Source organism: Gracilinanus agilis, chromosome 5, assembly GCF_016433145.1.
Source record: "Gracilinanus agilis isolate LMUSP501 chromosome 5, AgileGrace, whole genome shotgun sequence".
In the NCBI taxonomy this organism is placed as follows: Eukaryota; Metazoa; Chordata; class Mammalia; order Didelphimorphia; family Didelphidae; genus Gracilinanus; species Gracilinanus agilis.
Genome location: NC_058134.1, coordinates 17,771,204 through 17,786,569, shown reverse-complemented (window position 1 = coordinate 17,786,569; position 15,366 = coordinate 17,771,204). Strand labels below are relative to the sequence as shown.

Genomic DNA, 15,366 nt, shown 5'->3' with positions numbered 1-15,366 from the left:
AGGGAGGGAGAGAAGGGAATAAGAGAAGAAAGGAAAGAAAGGAGGAAGGAAGGAAGAAAATGTCCCCCAAAGGGGGTGGGAGAACCGAAGCGATAAGACCCCAAATCAAAACCAGGTGTATTTTTCAAAGCCAGACTAGTATGTGGACACTGGGGACCACAGAGCAACATAAGGCACATCTTTCCCTTTGGGCACTCGCCTCCGGAGCCCACCCACCAAATAGCAGCGACCAAAGGATCCCTATCCTGAAAAGAGAAACCTGAGGCTAGATAAATCCAGACAGCCAGTTCTGATCAGGATTGCTGGCCCAAGTTTGGAGTGTGAGGGTGAGAGGGGCACCCAGTTTTCCACCCACCTCCCATGCTCCCTCTAGCCCATTGCCCACCAGTGGAGGTGGCCCAGCTACAGAGGAGCCGGGGAAACTGGACAATAGCTCGAACTCCCAGCCTGGATCCTCCGCCAAGTCCAAGGCGAGGGTTTGGTTTGTTTTTCCGGCGGGCTCCGCTCGTTATTCGCTTCCGCATTTCCAAGTCTGCTTTGGATCACTACTGTCCTAGATGACTTGGAAGCCTACAGATGTGGCCTCTTTTTACCCCTTCCCTGTTTTATGCAAAAATTGGTTTCGCCTCAAAATGCACCCAACGGAACCAGAGGAGCCCAATCCTCGCTTAACCGTAGAGACTTGGATTTTTTTTTTTTTTACAAATCAGCCCGAAGGAACTTCACTCTTTGCCTGCCCATTCTAATACTCATTAGAAGCAGGTCGGTCCAATGTCCAGAATTCCTAAAATTGTTTACCTTCTTCCGAAGGAATTTTCAGGCACTTTACATAAGGCTCTTAAGAAACTCCACGAAGACCAGTAAAATTAAAGAAATCTAGCGAGAGATATGAAATCGATCTTCTAGGTTATTTGACTGTCTTCCCCCCTGTGCAAAGCACAGTTTGCAGAGACCGGATCACCCGGACAAGGACAGAGCTTTGGGTCTATCTTACCTGGGAAAGCTTGGAGAACACGGGAAAGGGTCGTGATATGCTCAGGTTCTTGCCTGCTCTTCCCTTATTCTCTGGGCCTCTCCTGAAGCTGAGTGCGCCTTGTACCCTTGGATTGGGCCTCCTTAAACAGCCTCAGACAGGCAAAGAGCAAAGTCAAAATCAATGCCCCCACCCTCCCCCTGGCAGCCTTGGGCCTTTTCTCCCTCCACCTCTTCTTCCCCAATAACGAATATTCTCTCCTATTTGTAAGGACAGCCACCCCCCTCTCCACCCCAGTTATCTCCCGCGCAGGCATTCCAAGAAGGCAGGGAGAGTAAATGAGTTAGGTTTCATTTAACAGCAAATAAAAGCTAAGAACAGGACCTTGCGTCTGTCTGTCTGCTCGGACGGCAGGGGTCGTTCCCCGTTATCTTCCCACACATTGCCTCCTTGCTCCCACCCTTTCCCACTAGCAATCCCCAAAGATTTGCCTGGTTTCCAAAGCCTTCCCTTGAGACAATTCTGTTTTGGAGAGTTCCCATATACACGGCTCAGAGCTCAGTTTTCTCAGTTCATACTATTCCCCCGACCTGTGCCCAAAGTCACAGCCTAGTTCTTGCTCAGGCCAGCCACCGCGGTTGCATCCTCAAGCTCTCTCTTCTCATTCTGAGTACTCCTTTGTTTCCAGTACACGATCTTGGGGGTAAGAGGGGTAAGAGGGAACCACCCCCTCCTTTGCCAGGTTGGGAAAAAAGATACGGAGCCGGAAAAGGTAAACCTAAATCAGACTGACGCCCTCATACCAACCTTTTCGGGGTCACTCTTCCCTCTATGGCGGGGAGGGTGCAGTTAATTAAAAAGTGAAGGCCAGGAGTTGTGGACAGGGTGGCACAGCCATCTCACCGCTGAGCAACGCGGGCTTGTCTGCTCTACCCCAAGCTGAAGTTGACTGCCAAAGGGCTATAAAGCCGGAGGTCTGTCTAGAACTGTTTTCGGTTCTCCTAGACGTCCCGTGTTCAATTATGGCCTTAAAAGCCCTAATACAAGTGCAAGAATGGGTTTGCCATCGCCCAGGGGCGGGGCGAAGCCTGCGATGGTGGCGCCTTTGTTATCTCAAAGTCACTGAAATCCTTCAGACAGCCCTTTTGTTGGAGGGAGGGGGTGGGTGGGGGAGGCGAGGGTGGGGGAAGTTGTATTTTTTATATAGAAACCTCAATGCAAGAAAAAAAAAAAGGAGGAAACCCCAGAGGTCTACATTTTTTTTTTCCTTTCCTTTTTTCCAAGAGTAAATGAAGGAGAGGATACAACAGGAGATCAGGCAGAGAGGCAAACGTGTGGCAGCCTTGGAGATGCCTTTTGAAACACATATTATTTCCTTGAAGTGCAATCTCTAGCTATCGTTATCAGGTCAAGAACTTCCTTCATCCTTCCCCTCATCCTCCCTCCCTTCCACTACCCATTCATTTCTTTTCCTCTCCCCAAGCAACAGGGGACAGAAATGGCGAACTGGGAATGCAGGAGTCATCCTTAAACTTATCCCACCAACCTTAATAATCGCAAGGTTTTCTCGATGCAGACCCTGATTAGAGTTCGTTAAATAGCGGTGTCCGAGGGATGTGATTTGTGAGAAGTAATCCTTGTAAAAAAAAAAAAAAGGCATATAAACATAAATGCTAATAAATTAGTTTACTCCACTACAAAGTAATTACTGCGTATTATTGATATTTATGGCCGGTATTCAAATGGAATGGTGAGCCATCATTTGGTGAAAATACATAATGAGAATATTTCTTTCCCGAAGCAAACATGATTAGATTTGTTATTAAGTCAGTTACGATCAGCTCAGCAATAAATAAATAAATCGATGTTGACATTTAAATACTGAAGATCTTTGGATGGAATTTAGGCTGCAAGTCTTCATATCTACACACTCACATATGTAGATCTTTTTGTCCACTGGAAGTGGGAGATGTGGAATGGGAAAAGGTTAGCCTTTTTCATATTTCGAGTTCCTTTTGGTACCTTCCCCCCTGCAAGTGCCAGGAAAAGAGGGATAGAAAGTAGGATCAATTCCTAAGCACCCCGGCTTCTGCGGCGCCCTTTGTGGTCAGCTGCCACAGTCTGCGATTTCCCTCTCCCTCTTCACCCCCCCCCTAAAGCTGGATAATTAAATCTGGCAGAACTGCTAGGGTTTTCCTTCATTTCTTTACCTTTTCCCCACTTTCCCCAAAGCAAATAAGAGTTAAATTGTCAGAATAACCACAGGCGGTTCTCTCAGTCTTTCTCTATCCTGTGTTTCTGTGTACCTCTGTCTCCCTGTGTGCATTATCTGTGTCTGTGTCTGTGTCTGTCTCTCGTTCAGCTGCCTTCTTCCAAAGGTGCTGTGTTTGGCTCTCTCTCTATTTTCTTTGGTATTCCTCGTTCTATGGGGTGGACACCGAGACTTTCAAGTTCCTGCCTTGCCCAGGCGCCGCTGCCTGCTCTCTCTCTCTTCTCTTTCAAGTAAAGAGAGGCAAAGCCTTCATCTAGTTTTCAAAAACAGCTCCCCCTTTTCTCTCCCTGCCGGGAACTGACTCCCCCAGAACCCCAACCCAACACTGTCTGGGTCTGCCTGCCGCAGAGAAGTAGTGGTGCGGAGTCACTGCGTGTCCAGCCTGCTCCTGGAAAGAGCCTTGGACGTCAATTCCTATTAACTAGACTGGTGTAATTAAGCAAGACTGGAAGTGTTTGTAGAGCCCAGGCTCTCTTCATGGCCATTGCTTTCCCAAGTCATCCCTGCTAGGCATCGAGGACAACATGCAGCCTCCCTCCCCTCCCCGCCCCACCCTAGGCCAGGTCTCTGGGTCAGGGGGCTCCAAAAGTGGGGAGCAAGCGTGGGAAGGTGGGGGTAGGGAGTAAGAAGAGAGGAAATGGGGGCGAAGAGTGAGAAAGATCCCGGGTGAGACGAACGCCTAGCATAGCTGAGCAGGTCTGGAAAAGCGCGGGTGAAAACCGCCTTGGGGAACTGATGAGGATCCCAGTAAAGGGAGGTGAGTTATTGGAGCGCCTCGGAAGTGACCGTGAATGCGAGCGTGTAATGGAGCCACCGTGCAAATCGGACAAGCCCGGAGTCCAGCACATTCACAGCGACGAAGGCTAGCTCTGAAACGGATAGACCAGGGGATGGGAAAAAAAAAAAAAAAACTGAATCGGAAGCAAGAGACCCTGACTGGAGCTGGGGGGTGGGGTAGGGAGGGGGAATCCAGGAAACCCGGGAGAAGGAGAAAGGCAGAGGCGGACCCAGAGACAGAAAGCACAGGGCTCCCAGCCCCAGTCCCAACGTCTCCAGGAGATCACCTTGGCAAGAAGGCACTCGCCAGCCTAAAGGGGGGAGGGGTGGAACGGACCGTCGAGGTCTGTAGTAGTGGAGAGGGGGAGGCAGGGGCTTGAGAACCCCTCCCCCGGAGGGGAGCCAAGCAGGGTCTGTCACGCGTCCGGCGGTCCTCTGAGGGTGCCCCAGCGAACATGAGTTACACTGGAGATTACTGAGCTTTCGGAGAGAATACCAAGTGCCGATCTGTTGCTTCCCCTGAGATGGCCACAAAGAAAGGAAAGGGGGTGGGGGTAGGGAGGAAGGGGGGGGGAGGGCCTGGACTCGCAGCTTGTCAATTTCAACATTTGGTCACATGACCAGCACCTCCCTGCTAAGGATGGGGATAGATTTCCACGTCAGCTTACGTCTCCAAATTTCTACTTCACGGATCTGCTTCAAAGACGCAGCTGCATCCGAGAATCATGTGGAGCTCAGCTAATGCGCCGAGAGCGAGGTAGCCCAGGATGGATTTTGATGAGCGCGTGCCCTGCTCGTCTAACATGTATTTACCCAGTTGTACTTACTACGTCTCGGGTCCTGACTTCTCGAGCCTCCCTTCTTTTTTACCCCAAACCCCGTCTTCTCGCCCCATGACATACTCCTACTCGTCCAACCTCCCCCAGGTCCAACCTGTAAGAGAAGTAACCTTCCGGGAGTACGCCATTGAGCCCTCCAGTAAATGGCACCCCCGGGCCAACCTGCCCCACTGCTATTCCGCAGAGGAGCTCATGCACAGAGACTGCCTGCCCGCCTCCGGCAGCGCGAGCGTGGGCGACATGCTGGCCAAGAACTCCGCCAACGTCTACCACCACCCCAGCACCACGGGCACCTCGTCCAATTTCTATAGCACTGTGGGCAGGAACGGGGTCCTGCCCCAGGCTTTCGACCAGTTTTTCGAGACTGCGTACGGCCCCCCGGACAACCTGGCCACCGCCTCCTCCTCCGACTACCCGGGGGACAAGGGCACGGACAAAATGCCCCCGGTGGCCGGGGCGGCGGCGGCAGCTGCAGCTGCCCCGCCAACTTCAAGTTCGGACGCCGGCGGCGGCGGCTGTGGCGGCAGGGAGAATGCAGCGGCGGCAGCGGCAGCTGCGGCAGCGGCAGCCGCCGCTGCAGCAGAGGAGAAGGAAAGGCGCCGGCGGACTGAAAGCAGCAGCAGCCCCGAATCATCTTCCGGCAACAATGAGGACAAATCCAGCGGCTCCAGTAGGTATAAAGGCAGCGCCCCGCGCGCTCTCTGAGAGGGGACTTGGAAATGTAGCGCAGCCCCGCTGTTAAATTTTTATATGCTGTTTTATAAGCATATAAGGTTTATGAAGGGCCCTTAGATTTCCCCCAACAAAACTTTGTTATAAAAAGGCGCGATCACGTGGCGAGGGCTGAAATTGGCCGTGAAATACCCACCGGCCAATGGAGGCCTGAAAAAAAAAGGAAAGTAAAGCACCCACTCTGGTTCTTTTTTTTTTTTTTTTTCCGCCCTTCACCCCCCAAGCAGCAGCCCAGAGTCCCGGCTCCCGCTCCGGGGTCAGCCCTCGGGAAGGGGGGAAATGGAGGGGGGTCGCCTGTAAATTCACCCCCGAAAGGGATCCCGGAGCCTTTGATACCGAGGTAATCCAGCGCTTTTTATAAAAGCCATGTGTTGCGCCCAGAGTCTAGTTAGGGGCCCACATTCAAAGGCAGGGCTGATGTGTAACCACCGCCTGAGAGAAAGAGAGAGAGAGAGAGAGCCCGAGAGAGGGAGCTGGGCTGCCCAGCTAGCTAGCTCAGCCCGCCCGGCCCACGCTAGCAATATATTAGAAAGAAACAAATTAACCCAAAGCTGGCCTTTTTGTCCAAAGGAAGCCATTTTACTCAGGCACTGTGGCAATTACTGGCCGCCTTCTGTCCGGCGGCGTGTTCCTTCTCGCAATTGTTATTCAATCTGTCAGAAGGGGGGTTTTTTATGTCTGTGGTTTTTTTTCCCCCTCTCCCCTCAACTCCTTTTTAAGACCAAGCTTGCTAAGGCTTTGAAGAACTGGGCTCTGTTTCTCCCCCTCAGTCCTACCTGCAGAGGATCGTCTCGGGTGGGGTGGGGGGTGGGAAGGGGAACTTCAGGGGTGAGGGAAGCATTTGCTGAAATCTCCGGGAAATTGCTTGGGAGAGGGAGAAGACAGGATTGGGGCCCCTCCGCTATGGGGCTAGAGAAAGGAACCGGGCTGCCTAGAAGCCGTTGCTTTTAACCACGGGGAGGATATGAATCCGAGTGGGCTGACCAAAGTGTAGATTCAAGGACCACTGGCCTCTGACAAAAGAGGGAGAAGAAAAGTCAGAGATGTTTGCCAAACCCCAGCCAATAGCCAAGGGCAAGAGAAGCCGCTGGAATGGGAGCCGTCTTCCTGGCCCCTTTAAAAAAAAAAGAAAGAAAGAAAGAAAGAAAGGAAGGAAGAAAGAAAGAAAGAAAGAAAGGATGCTCCAGGTGCTAGTAGGTGAAATTTCTGCGAGACGTTGTTTGTTTAGTCTATCAGGGCCCTAAGAGCTTCAGGGTAACCCCTGGCTGGCTTTAAAAGCTTCAGCCTTTCAGCCTGTTGCTTGGGAGAACATGCGTTTCTGATCTAGAGTCTGGTGTATTGCCTTCATCGGAGGGGGGGGCAGTCTGGCTTGAAGTACTGACTTTTAGCTAGACTCTTCCTGGGGTTGGGCGAGGAGAGCTTGGTTCATTCAGCCTCCTGCAGGAAGTAGCCCCTTTCCCCTCCGGGCTTTGGGTTGAAGAGGCGAGGTAGACTGGAGGAAGGGAAGAAGGTGTCAAGAGGAGTCCTCTAACCGAAACTACCAGGCAAGGGAAGACCAGGGCAGTGCCAGCCCAAAGGGGCTAAAGAGTCCCAGTCCCCGTGCCCCTGCTCTTCTTGTGAAGAGGTTTAAGTTGAAATCTCAAGGTCACCCCCACACCTCCAACCTCAACAGCCCTCTCTCTACCTTCTCTCATTCCACAGGTGGCCAGCGGACCCGGAAAAAACGTTGCCCCTACACAAAATACCAGATTCGAGAACTCGAGAGAGAATTCTTCTTCAGTGTCTATATTAACAAGGAGAAGCGTCTCCAGCTCTCTCGAATGCTCAACCTGACCGACCGCCAAGTCAAAATCTGGTTTCAGAACAGACGCATGAAAGAAAAAAAAATTAACAGAGACCGATTACAATACTACTCCGCCAACCCGCTACTCTAAGAGTCGGTCCCGACTTGGGGGGTTCGTGGGGCTTTTTTTTTTTCCAAGAAGAGATTAAATTCAGATTTCGCCCTTGACAAGGTCAAGCCACACGGGTGACTTTTCAGGAGAAAGATGTGGAACCGAGGGATAGAGGGACTGGGGGGTTCACACGCCAGGACAGCGCCCTGGGCCTTTGGTGGGGTTTTGGCGTTATTAAGGAGGATATTGGAATTTTCCTATTCCCATATCAACTGGAATCCATTCCATTGGGACCTCTATGGCTCTAAGTCGGAGTATTTTGGCCGCCCCTCACTCCAGGGTGGGACTTTTTATCTCTTACTGTGACAGACCCTGTACCCGGGCTATAAGGAAACTGGCTCCTTACTTTCCAAAGGGAGGCATAGGACAAAGGGGGAAGGGGTCTCCACACCTAGCTGTAGGTCCCTTTGCTTGGGCCTCGGTGCAGGATGGCTGACCTAAGATGGAAGGGGATACTAAGACCCAAGATATGCAGCGAGGACCAGTGCGAAATCAACCTTGGAAAAACAACCACACCGCCAAGAGCAAACTACAGACTTGGGGGGAGGGGGAAGGGACCGAAGAAAGGGGGATTCTTCAGTTAGAGCAGGGCCCCGATCCCTCTTGATGGAAAGGAAGATAAACAGTACTCTCTCCAACAGCCAATACGAAAAGAGGCTAATTAGCCTTCGGTTGCAGTCGAGAGGGAACAACACTTTGGAAATATTCCTGAAATATTTCAGGTACCGACTTACCCGATCCCTTCGGGGGGGGGGGGGGAAAGAAAAAGAAAAAAAAAAAACACCACCGCGATCACAGCAGCCCCAGCCCTCTGCCCACCTGGAGAGACTCTGGGTTTAGTCGCGGTTAAGTAACCAAGCTGGAGAGAGCCCACCCGGGGCTCGGACTGAACCCCTGAACTTCAACAATGGACCAGAGGGAGAAGGGAGAGAAAAGACAAATTCCTCTCACAAGCTGCTTCTGACTCCCCAAACTTTCTTCAGGAAATACCTGTGGAGAGCGAGTTTGGCAAATCCCACCCAACACTTAATTGAGACGTGGATTTGTGCAATGCACTGACATCGGATCATTAAAAGTCCTTTCATCCAGTGTTGTTTGCGAAAGTAGGGAGGGAGGCAGGAATTCCGCGATGGGGCAGAGCAGGCAGACAATGTAAATACTCGCATTCTGTTTTCTCCCCTCCAATTGCGTGTAGGTCCTACCATTCCATGTCCTAAAAAGCTTTGCCCGAAATACACCAGGAAAGGAGAGTTGTTCGCAATTATTTTAAAAGAGAAATAGTCTATAGAGATATATATATTTCCCTGCAGGAACCAAAGCGATGGAAGAAAATGCAATTTAAAGAAAAAGGAAGAATGAAAAATATTTAAGATTCTATATCTGTTTACAAAAGGAGCGATGTTCATGGCGAGATTAATTTACTGGTGAGAATTTTGAATGTATGTTTCATACAGGAACAGTGTTTTACAAGACTTGTAAATAAAGAAACCATAACCTATTTTGTTTGAATACTTTTTTACATATTTTGATTTGGGGGGAGGTGGTGGCCTTCGGAGAGGGTTGAGGGAAGGAGCCTTTCAAACTTATGCAAAGACTGGGGGTGGGGGTGGACCTACAAACTAATTGGAGGACAGTCAGCTTACCAAACAGGGTCGTGTCCTTCCTTACCACGATTCACTGAGATGCATTATCTTCATATTCCATCACTGTTTTGAGAAATGTATCGTCTCTATGTATGTACAGTGTTCTTTTCGTATGCCAACATATTGGGCTGCATGTATACACTGCAACGGGGCACAAGGAAAATAAAAAAAAAAATGGAAACTTTATAATATTTATCCTGGTTTGTGACATTCCTCTCCCTGACTGCTTCCCATCGCCAAATGCCTCGAATCCAATCACCTACAAATAGGAAACGAGAGAGAGAAAGAGAGAAAGAGAGAGAGAGAGAGAGAGAGAGAGAGAGAGAGAGAGAGAGAGAGAGAGAAGACCACTGAGCCCACTCCCTCTTCATTGAATGGCGAGAATTTGGTTAGGTTTGTTGTGGCGGTTGTTCATCCCAAGGGTGCCCCAGGCTTCAGATGAAAAGGTTCGGAGGAAATCGATGTGGGGGGGTAGAAGCTTAATGGAGGTCACTAGGCTAAGAGTCTGTCCCCAGAGTCTCCATCACCTCCACTAAGGCAGATTGGAAGAAAGTCAGGGCCTCCAATGGCAGAGAGTTGGGGTACTTCTCAGATGGGGTCTTCAGGAAAGACTCCATCCCTCTCACCTTCCCAAGCTTCTCTCGGTCAAACTCAAAGGGAGTGAGGGGAAGGGACCAGGTTTGTGGCGCTCTGGTCCAGGACCGCCATCAAACGGTGGGTCCTGAAAGGGTTTTGAGGTACACCGGGAAACAAAGTGCGAGAAAATGAAGGATTGCGCTGGAGGCAGTGCTTAGGGGACCCTTCCCAAAGGGGCTTTTTCTCTACCGGTACAGAAGGGAGCCTTTTCCTTTTATTCCTTCCTATTTTGTTGGGGGTTTTCTTTGAGGTGGGGGGAGTAGTCAGTCTTTTTCTCATTGTTTCCTGGCTTTGAACTTCTATCTTGCTTTGGACATCACCCATAACCTTGAGGTGAAGGGCGAACCAGCCAGGACCTTTTGTTGACCACCCCACCCCCTCAACCCCACCCACCCACCCAGTCAGGCGGGCGTCTGGCCCTGGGGAGAGGGATATAATCCGAGAGTGAGGAAGAGGAGCCGGTGTCTGTTTGTTTATCTGACTGGTCGGGCCTGGTGGATGCAAGTTGAAAGTGAGCCAGAGGGACCCAGAGATGCCTGTCAAGGAAACGAAGCAGACAGACAAACAGACCAGGATATTGAGGGATGGGGGTGGGGGATGCTGGAGGAGGGGGAAAGGAGGGAGGACTCTTTGCATCCCCCCGGGCTAAAAGCAGGGACTTCCTTTTCTTGCTAGTTAAAAATTAACTGAAATTCGCTGCAAGTTGCTAGAACTGAGTGGAGGCCTGGAGCTGCTCCCTGGTCGGAGGATTTGATTTCCTGGCCCAATAAAAATCACATCCTCCTGGTTGCTGTGACAATGTGGTCATAAACCCGTCCGTGACTGGCCGATTTGCATATTTGGAATGCTCTGCTATAAACCCAGCCGAGGTTTTGAAGCAATTTCTTAGATGTAAAAATTAGATCTGAATAGCAGCGGTCTGGGCTCATTCTCCAGCATCTCTTTATGAGGGAGAGCCGGCTTTGAAAACCAGCATTCGCGCTCGGGCCTAGGCGCACGGCGGCCACGAGGTGGCGCGCTTCCGATCAATGTCAAAGCCGCCGCCGTGGGAGCCACGGAGCCCTGCAAGAAGCTGGCTTGGCCTTTGTTCCCTTCAGATCCTAGAAGAAGCACGTTTAAATTATCTCACTTTCCCCTGTTCCCAGTCGCAAAAGGGGGTCCTCAAGATAGGTTGTTAATCGCATTTAAACACCCCACACACACACGCGGGAGGCCGGGAAGGGCGAGCCGGCGGAAGAGATGGGCAGTGCCTTAGGAAGCCCCCTCAAGGTAAGTGCCCACAAGTTTGAAGGTTTGAGTCTCAGGTGGTGTCCGTTGGAAAACGGCTCTGAGGGCTGTGGTCAAGCTTGGTGGCGACCCCGCCCGAGCTCCGAGCTCTGGGTTCAAGGTCTTCCGCCCGCCCCCCAGCTGGAAAGATGCGGAGATCAGACCCAGTCTAAAAGTTGGAGGTTCAACTCAGGGTTTAGCCTTTTTTCTACTTAGAGGCAATTGTCTTTCTTGCGGGGCTGTTGCACTGTCACCGCTTCGGCCAAGCTGCGGGGAGAAGCCGGCAAGTGTTAACAGGAGTGAGGTTGTTTTCGTAGGGTTGCCTTTGGTGGGGGCACTCCGACGAGGTCTCTTATTCTTAAAGTTTTCCCGGTTTCAACCTTAAGCTCGGGCAGAGTCTGATGGCTCAATCCCTCGCTGGAACGTTTTGCTGTGTATTCTGCAGGAAGACAAACTCCCCCCCCCCCCCACTCGGTGCCGCTCCCTAATGCGCAGGCCGGCCTGGTGGGAGACCTTTGTTCGAGAGAGGGAAAGCCACTAGGGAGGGAGCAGATTTAGATTTCTGCCACAGCCGAATTGGGAAGTACTGCTGGTAAATACGCATTTTCAAAAGCTTCCATTGTGCCTGAACTCCCAGAACGCAATCTCTACATCGGGGTTTTTCTGAAACTAGATTTAAAAAGACATCCTTCATTCCTAATTTTGTGGGCAACGTCGCCCTCTCCCTCCCTCCCTCCCTCCCTCCTCACTCTCCATTGCTGTCTCTCTGGCTCCATAAATATGAATATAATATCTCCTTTTCCTTTTCTTTGTTTCATTCCTATTCACTGAAGCTTGGCTTCTGCAGCATGCACTAATGGGCGAAGGGGTTAACTACTCACTTTCCCCCTCCATTCTCTAAATTCCGATAAGGAGATTCTTTTACTCCCTCGTGCCCCCAGATTAGGCGGAGACCTAGGGTGACTTGCCTTCCTCCGAGTCTGAGTCCCTGGGGAGCTGGGCTCTGGGGGGCTTTCCTCTTTACTACTTGGGCCTACTCCTTCCAGGAGAACGAGGGGCTACTTGCAGAGGGCAGGAGAGAAGAGAGGCAACCCCGGGGTTGTAAGAAAAGCCAATGATGGCCGGAGAGCCTGGTTTTCTGAAGAAAGCAAAATTTCGATAGAGATCATTGAAAGCAAAGGGGGGGGGGGCGGAGGGAGAGGAAAGAAAGCAAAGGGCACGTCTATCTGCTTGGTTCAGTGCGGCCAAATAGGAAATGCTAACCTTAGTGGAGATGAACGAGGAAAAAGACGTCATTGCTGACGAAAAATGTTTCTAAAGTATGTGTAGCGATCTCGGCAAAGCTCCGGACTGAATTCCAGAGTTCGTGATTTAGGCGGTCCGGGACCAACATGGAAACTTTCTTTTTTTCAGGCCCCTGCGTTCCACTGCCACTAGCGCTAGAGGAAAACTCGGGAGTCCCCCCTTGGGCCCCTGCCTCCCGTAAATACAAATTGTTTACCGCCGGGATCAGCTTAGGACCTCGATTTCAAAACCAAACCAAACCAAACCAGCTTGCTTCTTGCAATAACAGTTTATTATTTCTCATCCTATGCGAGGGTCCAGTTGGGAAGGAAAATGCTAAGTAAGCCCAAAGGGATTTTTTTTTTCCTGGCGGTAATGACCAATGTGACTCAAAGCTCCCCGGCTAGGCCAGGCCAGGCCAGGCCTCTTTAATATCGCCAGGAGCACCAAGAGCAATCGAGGCCGTTGGGGACCTTTTAGCCGAATCTAGGAAGGGGCCTGGGGAGGGCTTGGGGCTCCATCTTAGGCACCCAGGGGAAACATCCGTTTGTGTCAAACGAAAGAAAAAGAGGAAAGTAGCGAAGGGAGGATGGGAGCCCACAGTGCCAAGCGGACGTTTGTGCTACCGTTGTCTATTCAGACACGTTGGGAAAAGAGGGTTGGATATAGGAATATTTTATTGATGAAGGAAACACCAGCATGTTACCGCGTGGAAGCCGGTTTGGTTTTAGGGTAGAGTCCAGGCCTACAACCTTCCCCATAGTCCGGGATTATGGGGAGGGGCGGGAGAGAAATCGGAGTCTAACTTGAGCTTCTGGCTGCGGCGGCAGAATATGGGTTTCATGGTCCAAACCCTGCTCGGATGCATAAATGGGAGGGAAAGATCCATGCTTCTAAGTTCAATACTAAATGGCCATATATCCTGCGGGGAGTAGAGCACACTCGCATATTAAAATGAGTATATGGGACGGGACGCGCCTGGACTGTGATTTCACTCCGCTAGAAATAATACTGCGTCGTATTGGGGAGAGAAGAAAAAGGAACGCAGCCCACATATTTAGTACAATGCAAACGTATACGATGCATGTAGCACGACGCAAACACGCAGGCAAGAGGCCAGGAGAAAGATCTACCGGCCTTCCTTTGGAATCACGGTTATATTGCATTTCCAGGGGATTCCTTGCTCTCCCGCCGGGGCCCCGCTTTCCCCAGCATGGAAGTATTCTAGTAAAGATAAAAATTAGCGAGCTTTTCATTTGTTCTCTCCGTTGGCACTGGGCTGCAGCAGGGAGGGGGCGGTGGGGAGCCGCCCACTTTGGAACCGATCCAGACCAAAAACCCATTTGGCTCTTCCACAGGGTCCTGACAAGTGACCGAGAACTCTGAGATAGGGGAGCAGATGACATTTTAGTGGGGGAAAGTTCACAAAGGGCAGTGGGGGCCTTGCCGATTTCCTCTGGATTCTGGTGAGGCTGCCTCAGTTGTTGCCTCAGCCTCCTGAATTTTAGGTGTCTGTCACAAAACCCTTTTCTTTGTGTTGAGGGTGAGATAGAATGGAGTTTGCCCCCCCCCCACTTTTTTTTTTTAACCTGAGGAGGCACTTCGGCCAAGAGCAGGAAAAGCCCACACCCAAAAAACAAAACAAAACAAAAACAAGAACAAAAAAAAATCCATATCCCATTCAACATTCTCAGCATCCCCCCCCAAAAAAAGGCAGATTTATTCTGAGAGTTAATGAGTTTAGGTTTACCCAAAGATTAGCAAGCTGGGGAGAACCTCAGTGCATTAAGTTGATGCATTTAACAGCTTCCCGCTGCAAGGATGAGGAGGGAGGTCTGCTGCCCTCAGAGCTGCCGGTGTTCTTTACCTACTTCGGTCACCCTGAAAAGGCTGGTCTCCCTAACCTAGAAGGTTCTGGGGATATTTGCCCCTGGAGACGAGTGGGGTGCACATAGGTCCGCTGACCTGTCCTCTTCTTTGACTCCCTGGATCTTTTTGATTTTCCTATTCATTTCCCCAGGGCTCAGCATGGCTGAGAGTAAGCTGGCCCGACCAGAAGTCAGCAAGTGCTGTAGAGAGGGCTGGGAGCCTTGGCCTAGGACACCTGGAGTCATTAGGTTCTGGGAGATCGAGTAGGGCACCCGATGAGTCCTGAAAGAAACGTGTATGGCGGGTTTACCTTAGCCGCCTTGGAAGAGCTGGGCTGCCGTTTGCCTTGGCCTTGTGAGCTCTCGAGGAAAGCCGTAGGACCAGCTAGCAGGCAGCTACGGGTTCATGATCTCCCTCTCTAGACGCCAGGAAAATGACCCTCAGTGGCTCCGCTCTATCTCTGCTTTAGTCCCTGCCCCAGGCCTAGAGAACGTGGCCGGCTAGTCCTTGTTCTTTGCCTCCCTCCTCTCTGACCTCCTCCTGCTTCCTCTCCTTGCACCTTTTTCTGGGTTCGGCTGCAGTACCCATTACCTGGCAGATGTAGTGCAACGGATGAAGGCCAGACACTGGCGAACACGGAAGAAAGGGAGGAGGAGGGCGCAGAGGGCTGGTCTGGGGCTGGGCCAGAGCTTAGGTTTATGCATTCCCAGAGTAGACTGGAGAGAAAGAGGCACTGGGCCTGGCTGGGCCGCCAGATCCCAATCACTCTTCTCCTCTGGCTAGTCCAGGAGCTGCGGCTGATGAGGGCCCCTCTGGCCTCTGGCCTTGGCCTCTCTGAGGGCCTCTCTCCCAGTGCTGCTCTGCATGTCGGCAAAGAGGCCTGGGTAAGGCCGAGGCTCAGGCCTGCCTTTGACCACTGTCCCGCTAGCCAAGCAGAGGCGGGAGGGACCTGCCCCTGGGAGCCCAACTTTATACCTGCTGTGGGCTGAGAAAGGATCAGGAGCGTGGGCCGAGGGCTCGAGTTTCATCGCACTGGAGCTTTCTGGCGCATGGGGAAGCCTTGTAGGTCAGCCAGAAAAAGGGAGGTGGGGGTGGGGGTGAATGAGCCAGCAGGCAGTAT

At 51.4% G+C, this 15,366-nt stretch overlaps 1 protein-coding gene across 1 annotated transcript; it reads left to right on the top strand.

Annotated features, from left to right (window-relative positions):
* The first annotated feature begins 4,745 nt into the window (after positions 1-4,745).
* Positions 4,746-9,421, top strand: HOXA11 (homeobox A11). The gene is made up of 2 exons (XM_044678292.1): positions 4,746-5,531; positions 7,295-9,421. Exons 1-2 carry the CDS (start codon positions 4,790-4,792, stop codon positions 7,525-7,527), a joined length of 975 nt encoding a protein of 324 aa, XP_044534227.1. The 5' UTR covers positions 4,746-4,789; the 3' UTR covers positions 7,528-9,421.
* Positions 9,422-15,366: the final 5,945 nt, after the last annotated feature.